This window comes from Myodes glareolus, chromosome 4 (assembly GCF_982192425.1).
Source record: "Myodes glareolus chromosome 4, mMyoGla1.1, whole genome shotgun sequence".
Taxonomy (NCBI): domain Eukaryota; kingdom Metazoa; phylum Chordata; class Mammalia; order Rodentia; family Cricetidae; genus Myodes; species Myodes glareolus.
This window is the reverse complement of record NC_142029.1, coordinates 102,837,298-102,851,332: the sequence shown is the minus strand read 5'-3', so window position 1 is coordinate 102,851,332 and position 14,035 is coordinate 102,837,298. Positions and strand designations below refer to the sequence as shown.

At 45.5% G+C, this 14,035-nt stretch overlaps 1 protein-coding gene across 1 annotated transcript in view; it reads left to right on the top strand.

The window, feature by feature from the left end:
* Bmper (BMP binding endothelial regulator) overlaps positions 1–14,035 on the top strand; it is a 246,480-nt gene that overhangs the window by 25,566 nt on the left and 206,879 nt on the right. The window contains exon 3 of the mRNA XM_048446635.3: positions 5,917–6,016. Coding sequence (XP_048302592.3) covers positions 5,917–6,016 — 100 coding nt within the window. The remainder of the gene's footprint in view (positions 1–5,916; positions 6,017–14,035) is intronic.

Sequence of the window (14,035 nt, the reverse complement as noted above, 5' to 3'; positions counted from 1 at the left end):
AACTTAAGAACCCTGTGAGGATTAATGAACTAATGTCTGCTCAGTTCTTCAGAGGAAAGGTGCTATGTCAACACCAAGTATTATTCTTCTGTTTATGAGAAGCAGTATAATATTGCCTCCAAGAAACTGGGCCTGATGTTTAAAAGTACCATAACAGCCCCTTTGGCTCTTTGGGGGCTTGGATTGAGTTAGAATGGGGTACTTCAAGGAAAAGTTGAGCCATTTAACTTCATGCATGGGGAGACTAGAAATTCTGGTGAGAATACGCTCCTTGATGTTGGATCCGTTTTGCCTGGTCTCCCTTCCTTGGAAAGTTCAACATACAACATCCATATTCCTCAGAGAAAATTCCTGTCTGAGCAGTTTTGAGACAGGCTATATGAAACACCATTCTGTGTGCTTGAGGAATCTGATTGAGGGTCGGGGAGTCCCATGACCCAATTTCCAAGGTGTTGACTCCACGTCGAATTCTTCCTGTCTCTTGAGCTAGGAAGCCTGTGGCCCGCACTTATCCCTGCTGCACAGGATGGAGCGGAGTGAGCCATGGCTGAACCTGCTCATCTCCAGCAGTGCCAGCATGCTGCTGGGTAGTGTTTCCCTCTATCTGCTGAGGACAGAAGGGACGGCCCATTGGCCATGAACTCGCTTCTACTCCTGTGTGTGTTTGCATCTGAATGGGGGATTTTTTGAAGGCCTTTCTATAGGTTCCGTCTCCAAGTTAGGTTACCACAATGAAATAGCAGAGGGCAGTGTGGGCATATGTAGAAGGGAGAGGTAAGCCGAGGAAGCAAGGAAGTTCTTTGCCTGCTTACTCTCTCTCACAGTACTCTTCCGCCCGTGTGCTCTATTGACATATTGAGCAGTGTTCATTTGGGCAGAAAAGAAAAGAATCGCAACTTGTAGCCTTCCTCGTCTTCCGAAAAAGGATCTGACTGTTTGAATTTGCCTATTCGCTGAGGGCCGCCTGTTTGCCTTGGGGCACACTTTGCTTCCACAGGGGCCAGAGCAGAAGGAAACCGAGGCCAGGAGAAGAGACTTGCGCAGCCTGCCCTATCTCTAGTAGGTATGAAGGACCACTGCACATCAGCTGAACTGCAGGACACTTGGGTTTCTGTGTCATGATTTAATAAGTGTCTGTCGGCAGATGGCTTACCCTCACCACTGTCACTGTCTTAGCTGCTGCGTTTCGGTCTCCACATTATTGTCATTAGTTTTTTTTTTTTAACATAGATTAAAAAAAAAAAACAGTTAATAGCTTCTGCATTCTATCATGGGATTGGCCCTGGAAAAAGTTTTGGAAGAAATATCTTCAAAGACTTTTGTGGAAATATTCAAGGACGGCTCCATGATGTTTTTCTCTTGTAGTGCATGACAGCAGCTAGAAAGACTTCCCACTTTGGTGTCCTGTTGTCTTCAGTCCTCCTTAGCCCATGCTCAGACAGGAGCCTGCTCTGCAAGCAGGACTCCGTCTCAAGGCTGGCGCTCCGTGCTGCCACCTGGTGGCAAGCGTGAGACTTAGCAAGCTGCCTGTTGTCATCCTGTCTGAACTTGGCTGCGGCTGGAGCTGTGGTTTGGCTGGTGTCCTTATGGAGTTTTCTTGCCAGACAAGTAAATTTTTTTTTCTTTTTTACTCTCTATACCCCCTTTTGCTTTTTTGCATGTTGACAACTTGTTAATGGTGCATCCCAAGGCTATGATATATATATATGTATGTATGTATGTATATATATATGTGTGTGTGTGTGTGTGTGTGTGTGTGTGTGTGTGTTCACACCTTAACACACATCTGCAGATGTTAAGGTGTCTGTCCCTTTTTTTTATAAAAGGAGACATGAACGATGCAGGCCTTACTCCCCAACTGGCTGACCCTAGAAATGGTAAACACAGAAACGCGATGAGAAAGCCAAGAGCTGTGGATTTGTGCTCTTACACGTTGATTAGGTTCTGTTCTGACCTTTCTCTTGTGTGAATGTGGCATTTTGACGATTGTTTCTGTTTGCTTAGAACGGGTGGTTTTTCCAACCCCACCTGGAATTTGTGGAAAACAGAGGGTGTCAGTCTTTCTTTCAGAGGTGTGAAGGCCTTGATATCTGATTGGGCGTCCATTTCTCCTCACCTCCGAGCAGCTGGTGCCTGGAGATGCCGCATGACTCCGAGGCAGGTCCTTGGAGTGATTCTGCTCAAGGCAGAGGCTCACTTCACACATGGAAAGTTGTGAGGAGGACCCAGGCAGAGCTGTCTTCTTCCGTTCTGTTTCCTGAATACCCACGGGGGTACCGAAGTGTCTGTGAATACACAGCGGCTGCATGTCCAGGCTGTTTACACGGCAGAGCCCTCTCTCAGTGTTCTAGGTCTCTCACTGTGTCTGCTGACCCTGGCAATGTGGTCGACCCTTCTTTACCTGTAACATCAGGTTGAGGTGAAGTTTTGTGTAGAAGAACGCACTTTCAGTTCTTATCCAGCTCAGAGTCCAAAGAGAGCAGAGAAAGTGCTCGTATGCGTGAGTCAATAGCTCAAGGCCTTTGCTGAATTAGAACATGACCTGAGCAAGTCTCAGCCTCTAGCTTCAGCTCTGGTTTGTAGTGGGGATAAGCCCTCCTGAAAGTGGGGCTTGTGTATGCCAAGCCTCCACTCCTCACCAGAGCCACTGGCCACAGGATATGGACTTTTGTGTCTTGTCCAAGTCCAGGAAGCCAGGCAAGCAGTGTTAATTACCTGTGTCTGAACTTCCCATGTAGTTGTTAGAATCAATTAAGGGGATGAGGAAGCAGCTTCTCAAAAGTGGTCTTGCAGCTTTATTATTTGGTTTTCCTCGAGGGCCTGGCATTCTAAGTTCATCTTCACATTCACACCAACCAGCTTCCGATCAGACTCCAGAAAAGTAATCTGATCTGGCAGCTCCAACCTGACCCCTGACAGGACAGAGAAAATTCTAAGGGCAAACAGAAGGGAAACTTTATCTCCCTAAACATACACCTAAAGTTCAGGGATGAGTGTGTGTGTGTGTGTGTTGTGTGTGTGTGTCTGTCTTTGTATATATATATATATATATATATATATATATATATATATATATTTAAAAATCCAGACATGACTGTACAAATTATTTGCCTGGGATGTCACGCATGGTGCACTACAATTACAAGCTATTTATTATGAATCTTGGGATCCTGCTAAGGGTTTTAACTGTCTCCCAAGTTTCCAGTTTTGCTAGAAGCGCTTACAAGTGCATGCCTTCTTACTTACAGATCTCAGATTGCTTCTCTCCATCCCTCTGAGTGTCCTACAAGTTTGAGCTCTGCCTGAGATGCCTCCTTTTAGAGAGGACACTCTGTCAGGGGACCCTTCTGATGACTCCTTTTAGAGAAGATGCGGTCGTAGGGGAACCTTTCCTAGGCTGTGGCCAGCTTTGCTGCAATGTCACACACCTGTGAGACAGAAACTCTGCTTGTGATAGTCACAGTTCTCCTGGGGTGAGGGAGCTGGTGCTAAAATAGGATCCCTGCTTTGCAAAAGAAGCCACAGCCAGAATGTCAAACAGTGTGCACATAAACACAGGTCTGATAGTTAATCTCGTTGCCTTCAATGGGAATTGCCTAAAACTTAAAAAAAAATAGATCTCTTAAGTTTTCATTGTGATTCTAACCATGGTAGGTTTGGAATTTAAGGAAAGTTATAAAAACAAAACTGCAAGCTGTGATGGAGTTACTTCTGAGGCCATCATCAGTGGGAAGGAAAGAATGAAGCTGGGGCGGGAGGGCTTGAAGCCAGAGCACCTGGCCCGTTGTCTCCTCAGCCCAGACAGCTCCCTCATCTGCCTGGTCTTCACTGGGGACAAGGACAGTATTGCAGCCGTGCTTCAGCGCCTGGGCAGGCCATCCTGTATTATTCAGATCCGTGCTGTAGTAGGTGGAAGGCAGACCCATCCTTTGTTAGGAACGCCTCAGCACGGTGGGCGTGCTCTGGGGTACAGTGAAGAAGGGAGACTGCTGTGCCACAGATCGGAATGAATGAATGAATGAATGAATGAATGCTGTCAGCCCTGAGTGTAATTGTCATACAGTAGACAGCAGGAGCAGCAAAGAAAAGAAGAACAAGGACCGGGATCGGGAAGGAGCGAGGGAAAGAGAAAGAAACAGGGAGGGAGAAAGACCAGACATTGCCTTTCACAGGTAACACACCCTCCCATCCTTCACTGGCAATCAAAAAAAAAAAAAAAAAAGAAAGAAAGAAAGAAAGAAAGAAAGAAAGAAAAGAAAAACAAACAAACAAAACAAAACAAACCCAGCAACAACAGCCCTTTCAGGATGGAGTCCAGGAGTGTGCTGTTTCTCTGGGTATGTCCACCAGACTTGGGACAGAATATTAACAGTGGCCGTGGCAGGCCTCAGGGGGCCTAGCACAGCAACTGGGCAGGAGAGTAGCAAGACTTGCAGACCCAATCCTCCCTGCTCCCTCTCACCCACTGCAGAGGCTGCAATGGAGATTTGAAGGGCGTAGGGTTTTGTGACTCCTCGGAGGGTCCAATCATTTGAAGAAGGACGGCAATCTGGCCTGGTTTCAGTCAGACACCGGGAGTGTCTTGTGAACTCTAGAGCATAAAAAAAATTTGGTAGCGTCACGAAGGGAGCACATTTTCTCTTAAACTGCCCACAGCCTGCACTTGGCAGAGGAGCCTGGGTTGGCCCTCAGATTCTAATGTGCACACGTGTGCACACCTCATACCATTACTTTCTTCCTCACACACTGACAGGCACACTCGCCAAGGTTCTAGACCAGAGCTGGAAGATTGTCCTTCCACTCTTGACGTATACCGAGAACACGTGACTCATCTTAGGGTCACTGGAGTACGTTCTCCTGATCTCTTCTGAAGAGAGCAGTAGGTTTGCTCCAAGCTGAGCAGAGCTAGGACTATGGTTCCCCATAGCCACACTTCGGGAAATGAAGATTCTAAGTAGCCACAGCTTCAACTCAGGCTCGCGCACGGGTGGCGCACATTTGTGACTTCAGAGGAATCCTCCCTGGGGCCACGGAAGCCGCTTCAGAAGTGGAAGGCCAGCTACCCTCATTGAGCAGAGCTTTGGTTTTCTTGTTGGTAAAATGTACCTCACAGGATTCACATCACAATGGAGTCACAGTACAAAGCCTGTCATAAGCCTTTGTTACAGCCCAGATCTCCCTTGCTTGATCAGGTTTTGCTATCAGAAGAGCTCTCTCCTCTCTGTGGAGTAAAAGCAGGCAGCAGGGGTGTTGGGATCTCCTCTAAGACATTTTAACAGCTAACCTTTTGGGATAAACCAAGATGTAAATGCTCACCGCACTTTCATTAGCATACGCGCTAATGTAACGCAGCTGTCCCACGGCCATAAAACACTGAGGACTGTGTCTCTGCTTGGCGTGTGGAATATTATTTTTTCTCTTACTGAACCGATTCAATGCTCAACTCTGTCGTTATTTGAGTTGGAACTTTAGATTGGTGCATTTTAATGCGCTCTACTATTAGGGCCTGTTGGACAGCCGTGAGAAAATATTTTTGTTCTCACGACGCAATCCCGGCCCAGGTAGCCAATGGGTAAAATATGATTTACACAAATATTATCTTTTCTGAAGTGTATACTGAAAAGAAACCTTAGGATGGAGCTGGGGAAAGCTTCTTCCTCAGCATGGGGTTATCTGGGCAAGGCTGGCTGGCATGTGAAGTCAGCTTTTCAGTCCACCTCATCTCTGAAATCACGCTACTTTGCTTAAGTCCGGTATTCCCGGGGGACGCTTCTGTTCCAGGGGAAGAAAAATTCCATCAGCTATCTCGGAGTTTTCTCGCCAAATTGAAGGCAGGGTAGGAAGGGGGAGCTGCAGCTGTGGGTTTGGATTCCGAGTGAGGTTGATCCCGCATGTCCCTTGTCTCTTTTTGTCTAGAACAAAGAGGTGACTTGCAAGAGAGAGAAGTGCCCCGTGCTGTCCCGGGACTGTGCGCTGGCCATTAAGCAGAAGGGCGCCTGCTGTGAGCGATGCAAAGGTGAGTGGGCCCTGGCCCCTTTCTCTGCCGGCTGTTGCTCTGGGCACCTCCATTTCTCGCTCTCACCTTTCTTCCCATCCAGTTCTGGGCTGGAACACAGGTGGGTGTCAGGAGGGAATCCGGAGCGTGTACACAGGCCTGGCACGGGAGCTGCCAGGAACGGGGTGCGAGGGGCTGAAGGCGCACGCAGATCTGCACATTTGGTACATTTTCCGAGGCAAGTTGTTAAAACGCCGTGGCAGAGAAGATGCAAACGTGACGCCTATGCACATCTGTACACATGCACATGGGCGTGTTTTGTCAAGAAGTTTCAACACTTGGTTTTTCCAGGCTCCACGCTCGTCTAGCCCTCCTCTGCCAGAGGAGTCTTTAAACCCAAATTTTATCATTTTGGTTCCTATTAAATTTTTTTTCCTTCCCAAATTAAATCTCTGTTCTCCCGCTCGTCTTTGAAGCAGCCCCGAGGTCTCCTGCCCCCAGCCCTGGTGCCCTCACGCTTGTCTGGAAAGCTGTCTGGTGGCGCCTGCTGTTGGCTTTAGCCCAGGTCTTTCCTACCACTCTGGCCAGGGCCTGCGGCACCCGAGGCCCCTGGCTCTCACTTGACACTTGCCCCAGGAACTTTCTGTGGTGTTTAGTTCACACAAATCATTCAGCGCTGTGTGTCCATTTTTGTTTATTTCATTTTAGTGCAGGGACCTGCCTCTAGAAGGCAGAATTGGGGTCTGACCTCGAATGGTGTGGGGATATACAGGGCGGTGTGGTGTAGTGACACCTGAAACTCAGTCCTAAGAGTTAGGATATGTGCTCCTGAAATACTCTGCTAAGTCAGAACACAGCAGTACATGTCGGGGTGGAGGTTCCCCAAAAGTTAATATAGACCCAGAAAGAGTTTGCTTACTTAGAAATGCTCCTTGTGGATATTGTCCAATCAAAAAGTGATCATCTTGGATTAGGGGTAGCCTCAAAGCTAATGTGACCAGTAAGTGTCGCTTTGCAAAGAAAAATAGACAGACACAGAAAATAGGGTCGTGGCCAGGTTGATCATTATTATGGGTTTTTGGGTTTATAGTTGAGTAAGACCAATGACTATTTTTCTTCTTTTCCTCAATAGTGTGCACAGCACCTTCTAACACTATGAAAGCTAGCCAGTGGGGGTGATGTTTCCAGATCAGTGCCCGCATGATTCTTCCCTGTCCTATGACTCATGTATGTGGTATCTTCAGCAATAATGTATCAAGTTTTAACCAAGAGCAATGTTAAGAGGCTTTATTGGTTTGGGGGGGGCATGCCTCTGGCCAACAATTTCAAGGGAAGTATCTCATACCAAACACTGGGTTTTTTGTTTGATAGTCTATTGTTTCTTGGAGAGGCATTATCCCCATATTGGGCCTTTTGAACTCTCTCTCTCTCTCTCTCTCTTTCTCTCTCTCTCTCTCTCCCATATATATATATATATATATATATATATATATATATATATATATATATATACACTTCTAAGCTAGGTTTTTTAAAAGGTGATCTTCTTTTAAATAAGTGTTAATTATCCCCTCCTCTACTCTGCCCTCAGATTCCCCACTCCACTATCACTTCCTGTGGCATTATTTCCCTTTCCCCCTGTGTTCTACTATCTCCCTTCCTTAAAAATCTCTCCATGTCGCTTTCTGACTTCCTGACTTCTACAGGCACTCCAATTTCAACACACATATTTAAAGATCTACATATGAGAGCTAGTATGTAGTGTTTGTTCTTATGGGTATGGGTTGCTTCATTCACAATGATTGTTCCCAGCTCCATCCACCCCCTGTAGATTCTATTTCTCTCTACAGCCAAATAACACTCTATTGTGTGCACACACCACATTTTCAACATCAGTTCTTCAGCCAATAGATATCAGAGCTGCCACATTTACTGCTTATTGTGAATAGAGCAGCAATGAGCATTGACAAGCAAGTATCTCTAGAAGAGAATATAGAATCCCTTGAGAATATCCCCAGGAGGAGCATTGCTGGATCCTCTGGTAAATCTGTTTCCAGCCTTTTAAGGAACCTCCACACTGATTTCTACAATAGCTGAACCAGTTTACATTCCACCAACAGGGAATAGTTGCTTCTTTCCTCATATCATTTATTTAACCCCCTGTCTCTTCTCTCTCTCGGTAGCTATTCTGACTGGGTTAATATGAGATATTAAAGTAGTTTTAGTTCGCATTTCCCTGATGGTTAAATATGTTGAATATTAAAAAAATATTTCTTAGCCATTTGTATCTCTTCCTTTGAGTTCTCTCTATTCAGTTTCATAGCCCATTTTAAAACTGGGTTGTTTTCCTGATGTTTAGTGGTCTAATTGTTTTGCACATTCTAGGTACCAATTCTCTGTCAGATACACAGCCCTCTGTGGGCTCTACTTCATTCTGTTGATGTCATCCTGTGGTGTATAGAAGCCTCTTAGTCTTATGATGTGGGAGTCCCCTCTGTGTGCTGTGATTACCATTAATGAATAAAGAAACTGCTTTGGACCTATTGCAGGGCAGAACTTAGTTAGGCAGGGAAAGCTAGGCTGAATGCTGGGGGGAAGAAGGGTGGAATCAAGGAAAAGCCATGGAGCCACTGTTGGAGACAGACATGCTGAAACCTTGCTGGTAGACCACGGGCCTTATGAGAAAATATAAAATACTGGAAATGGGTTTAATACTAGATGTAAGAGCTGGCTAGCCATACATTTAAGTGATTGGCTGAGCAGTAATTTAAATAATATAGTTTCTGTGTGATAATTTTTGGAGTCTACCATAGTAAGTTCTTGCTGTAGTTCCTCAGAAGCTGAAGTACCAGCCAGAACCTGAGATGAGAGTAAACAATGTGGTTCACAGACCCTTCAAAAAGGCTGTAACTGACAGTGTTCATGTCCTAGAGGGTAGGGGATGGCTCCCTTAGAGTGAGCTAGTGGCCCAGGTACAGACTTCCTCAGAGTCTGTGATGTGTAATTATGAGAGGCGGGAATGGACACATTGATCACTTCTTAGTGTTGGAATGTTAAAAATTCTTCAGTTATTTTGAAATAGACAATAAATTATTGTTAGCTGTAGCCACCCCATTGTGCTGTCGACTACCAGAACATACTCTTTCCATCTAACTGCCTCAGCACACCCAATAACCAGCCTCTTTATTCTCCTTCTGTCTCTAGCCTCTGGGAATCTACTTTCTATTTCTGTTTCCATTGTCTTAGCTCCCATGTTTGCAGGGATGCTCATGGTAGACAAGGGCGTGGTGCTGTTTATACATACAATATCCTGTGTACCCAAGGGAATTTCTGACTTTTGTAATTTCTGAAGTGTGTAACCTTCCTTTCTTGTCCATCTACTTTATTCATCTTCTCTCTGTCTTCCAATTATGCTGATTTTCCAGGGGAAAGAGATCCTAAGGTACCACAATTCCAGAACATTCTATTGGAAATGAATACACTACAGTAATCTCAAGAATAGTCCAGAGAGTTCAGCATTTGAGTTCTGATATGGCCGCTGGGCACTATGGGGGAAGTCAGGATTTCTACAGGTCTTGTCGAGGGCCTTCATGAGTGACTTTGCGTGACCCTCCTTCTCCAGAGTTCTAGGAGACAGGTTAAAGATGCGTGCTTATGGTTTCTCTATCCTAAAATAAGGTGCTGTAGGCTTTAAAGAACGTAGTTATCTTTGTTTTTCTGGTTAAAATCATTTCTTAGTCTTACAGGGGAAACTTGAAACTGTGGAAGAATAAACTTACTCATCATTTCCCTTCACAGAGTGAGCTGTTGTGCCGCTTATTGTGAAATCTGTTACTATTTGGCTCACTTCTCTCTGTCCAAGTGTTTACATGATTGATATGGCATTGTTTAAGCATGCAAAGTAGCAATTTCCCTTATATTTTCATACAGACTTGGTTTTGGTTACTGCCCCTTCCTCTGCCTCTCTTTTGTCTCTCTGTGCTCCATATTAGCACTGTATTGTACTAGTTTCACGTTTTCCAGCTTGACATTACGGTAGAATACCTCTACTTATTCAGCTAGATTACTCTTAGGAAATGCATAAAATTCTTCTGTGGGAAAGTATTTTTTGATCATTTTGGACATTGTGGTAGTATACCAGGCGTTAGTCTTGGGGAAGGATACAGAGAAGGAGCTGACGCAAAGCACACTGTGCAGTGGGGAGCTGATGGTTCTAAGGAGGATGTGAGAGGAGCCCTGAGCATAGCACACAGCACGTGTAACCTCGAGGCTTCAGGCTTTGGCCTCCCGAGGAAACTGGCAAATGCCAGGAACCTTCTGGTACCACGTAGTAACTTCAGGAAAAGCAATAATGGGTCATTAGTGTGTAGGCTAAGTCCCAAGCCAGGTGTGACATCTGTGCTGCTGTTAAGTCCTCCAATGGGCATCCCCAAGCTAGCACTGAAAGCCCCTGTCTTTTCCTGCACAGTTGGAATGACAGAGTGGGTGATGATTAATGCAGAACTTTGTGCTAATACTTTAGTTAAGAAACAAGTGATGTTTACACACAAGAGTGTTTAACTTGACTGGGAACACTGCACATAATCCGTATGAAACATACAAAATGCAGATACTGTATGTAATACAAGATGCACTGAGTTTTCTCATTAGAGAATGAGACATTTCACTTTTGGTGTGAGTTAGCACACTCATGGTGATGTAGTGATGTAATAATGACTGTGCTGTGCTTTGAAGGCCCTGCCTTCTGAGGTGTTGCCTGGGGCTTCCTGACAGTGCCCTCAGCAGGCCTTTCACAGAGATGTGTACCTGAGGGATGGGTGCAGGGTGTGAATCTCAGGCTTCCTGAAGGAGCTGGCTCTCAGTCAGGCAGGGCATAATCTGTCGACCATTAGCACACATATAAGAAACCAAAATCTGCTCTTGCTAACTGGATGAAACAGCCATTAAGGCTGCCTGGTGGCTTTGAGTGACCCTTCAGTAGACTTCTTATTGTTTTTCTTTGTCCTTAGAGAATCACAAGCGTAATGAGTGTTCCTCAAGAGCCAATGGACCAGGCAAAAACTGTTTAAAATGCAGATTCTGGGGCCTTGTCCTGGAGTGATGCTGAGTCACAAAGACTGTCCTCCTTACCAAAGCATCTTCCTGCAGCCACATACTGGCTCCTCACTCAGCCATGTCAGAGCCACGTTTCGTGTTGAGAAAAAATGGTGACACCGAGGCTTTTTCTTGATGTGCTTAGCATCCCAGAACCAGCAAAGGGCAGAGATGAGACAGAACTAAGGCTTCCAAACAACTAGCCCGTAGATGCTGTAGTTCCAACTATGGGCCTAGGCTCCTGTCTACGGTTTCAAGCTTCCATTGAGATTCCCCAAGCCCACCTCAAGCAGAATGAGGCTGGACAACCCCTGATCCCAGAGGAAGGATATGAACAGAAGGACACCTTCTGCAGAGGAAGCAACAGCCTCACCTTTCTGAGCTGAGCAGGAGCATCTGCCCCAGGCGACCACTCCTGGTGCGGGAAACTTGTGTTGTCTAGCCAGGAGCCCATCACTTTTCTCTGACCCTTCGCTCCCTCTCCACTTTGAGGCTTTAAGAATGATGACATAGGAACCAAAGCCAAGCATCCCATAATGACCAAGGAAATCTAACTCAGATGTTGGCATGCTGGTGAATGCATGTCAAAGGTCTTTCTCAGTTACTCAGCTGTGTGAATAAGTGGATGTGGGGTGGGGTACTTGAATCCCAAAACTGACTAATCACCTCGCATTGGTTCTCGGGACATTTTTGGTTTTTCACTTTCTTTCCTGGCCGTCTTCACACACTTCCTTAGCATAGTTAGATTAAATTTTGAACTTTAGTTAGATAACTGGTGCATTAGTACATCAGCACACTAAGCACTTAAGCAGGAAAGGGAGAGCAAGTGTTTCTGATCGGATCCCACTCAGCTCAGAAACAACTGTTACCAATTTCTTATGACCATCCCAGAACGTTTGCAGGTTTTTATGATGTAATTCTGCATGCGTGCTTTCCTTGTACAGAAGGGGAGTGAAAGAGTGCATATGCTATTGCAGTTTGCATTCAAAGTTGCAATAATATGAAAGTTAGGAATTTTCTCAGGCCAGTTCACGCTTTTTCAGTTGTTTTATGGATTCTCTGAAATTGATGATTCATTTGATATCTCTCTTCTGATAAATGTGTAGGGTTTCCAACCAGCCAAGGTGTTAGCCTGTGAAGCCGCTTGTGTGCATGTGCTATAATTCTTCGAGGACAGTGACCCAGGGATCCAGGCCTGGGGAGGTGTGTATGGGTTCTACCACAGCGGATGACTAAATGGCTTAGGAAAAGGCCAGCATTCCCTTCACAATTTGTAAGTCATTTGTCTCCAAGTGACGAGGAAGTGTTTTCATGCACAGAAGTGCAGTTCTAGAATTAGATATAGGCTATGGAAGAAAGAGGGGGCATCCTGTCTGCTGTTACTCCTGTGACTGGCCACACCTCACAATCCTTCCCAAACAGTACCACCACTGGGGATGAAGCATTCAAATATGAGAGCGTGTGGGGGCCACTCTTATCCAAACCACCACATAACTCCATGCGTTGTCTACTTTATGCTTCTGTTTATGTTTCATTGTATGAGATCGTCTTGTGCTTGGGGCACTTCTGTAATTCAGATGTGTGGTTCACGTGTAATCATGCGATGCTTAGTTCCTTTGTAAATGACTACAGACTTTGATGCTTGTGTGTTGAGCTCTACAGTCATACCTATTCTCTATGGGTCTTCAGGAGTGATTGCTATTCCTTGCTAGAGGCCAGCAGCTCATCTGGTACTCAGATCTCCAGTGATGACATTGTTCCCATGGGAAAACATCATTTTGGAAATGTTGATCATTTTGTTCTTAAAACTTCCTTGCTTATGCCCCAAGACCCATGCAGATTGTCAGCATCTCACTGTCACATTGCTGTAGGTTAGATTTGATATCTTCCAGGAAGCGCCAGTGGCATTTGTTTTCCCTTACACTGGACGCCAGACTAGGTGTTCCTGCTTCTCCTGTCGTCCCCACAATAGTGAGGTGGTTTCTCGTTCTGATTTTTATTTTTTTGTCTGAGGAATCCAATGACTGGCACAAGTTAAATCATCCAATTGCCATGGTGTTATTCTTCCAAAGATACAGCAAAGAGTATAATGGTCTCCAAGCCAGTCTTTGGGGAGGGTAACTCAGGATGGCAGACTAGAGCAACCAGAAAAGAAAGGGGGCAGCTAGTGGACAAGGGATCAGAATGCATGCTGGACAGGGATCAGGATGTGTGCTGGACAGGGATCAGGATGCATGATGGTCAGGAATCAGAGTGCATGATGGACAGGGATCAGGATGCATGCTGGACAAGGGATCAGGATGCTTGATGGACAAGGGATCAGGATGCATGCTGGACAAGGGATCAGGATGCATGATGGACAAGGGATCAGGATGCATGATGGACAAGGGATCAGGATGCATGCCTGTGGAACTATTTTAGAATAGGCAAAGCATCTTTGTAAACAAGAAGAAAGTTCTGATTTATTGATGACTCCCTCATGAGGATTAAGGTCCACAAAAAGGCATGGAATAGTTCTTCCAAATTATTCTCATCCCAGATCACCCAGCGACTATGTTAATGCACCGGTTTCCAGGCTTCCCTCCAGACCTACTGAAATACTCTTAACTTGAAATAGCTTTTGTTTGATGATTACCTGGGAAAGGGACAGGCCAGATAATAAAGACACTCAGCGTCGCCCTCACATGGAGTTATTTCCTCTGTAGAGGGTATTAATGTGGAAGAGGAAGTGGGTGAGTAGATCTGCTCCAGGCAGAAGTGTGACCATTCTTCCAACAGTGTCCTCAGAAAGGCTTTGCACTCCACGCGCTCACAATCCTCCTTCCTCAGATCAGATCGATCCTACTTCCTGCTCATTCATGAATTCAACAGTGTTTGCCAAGCCACCTGCCAGGTAGTTATGGATGATGGTGCTATTAACCGGTTGTTTTGAACTTTCATGAACCC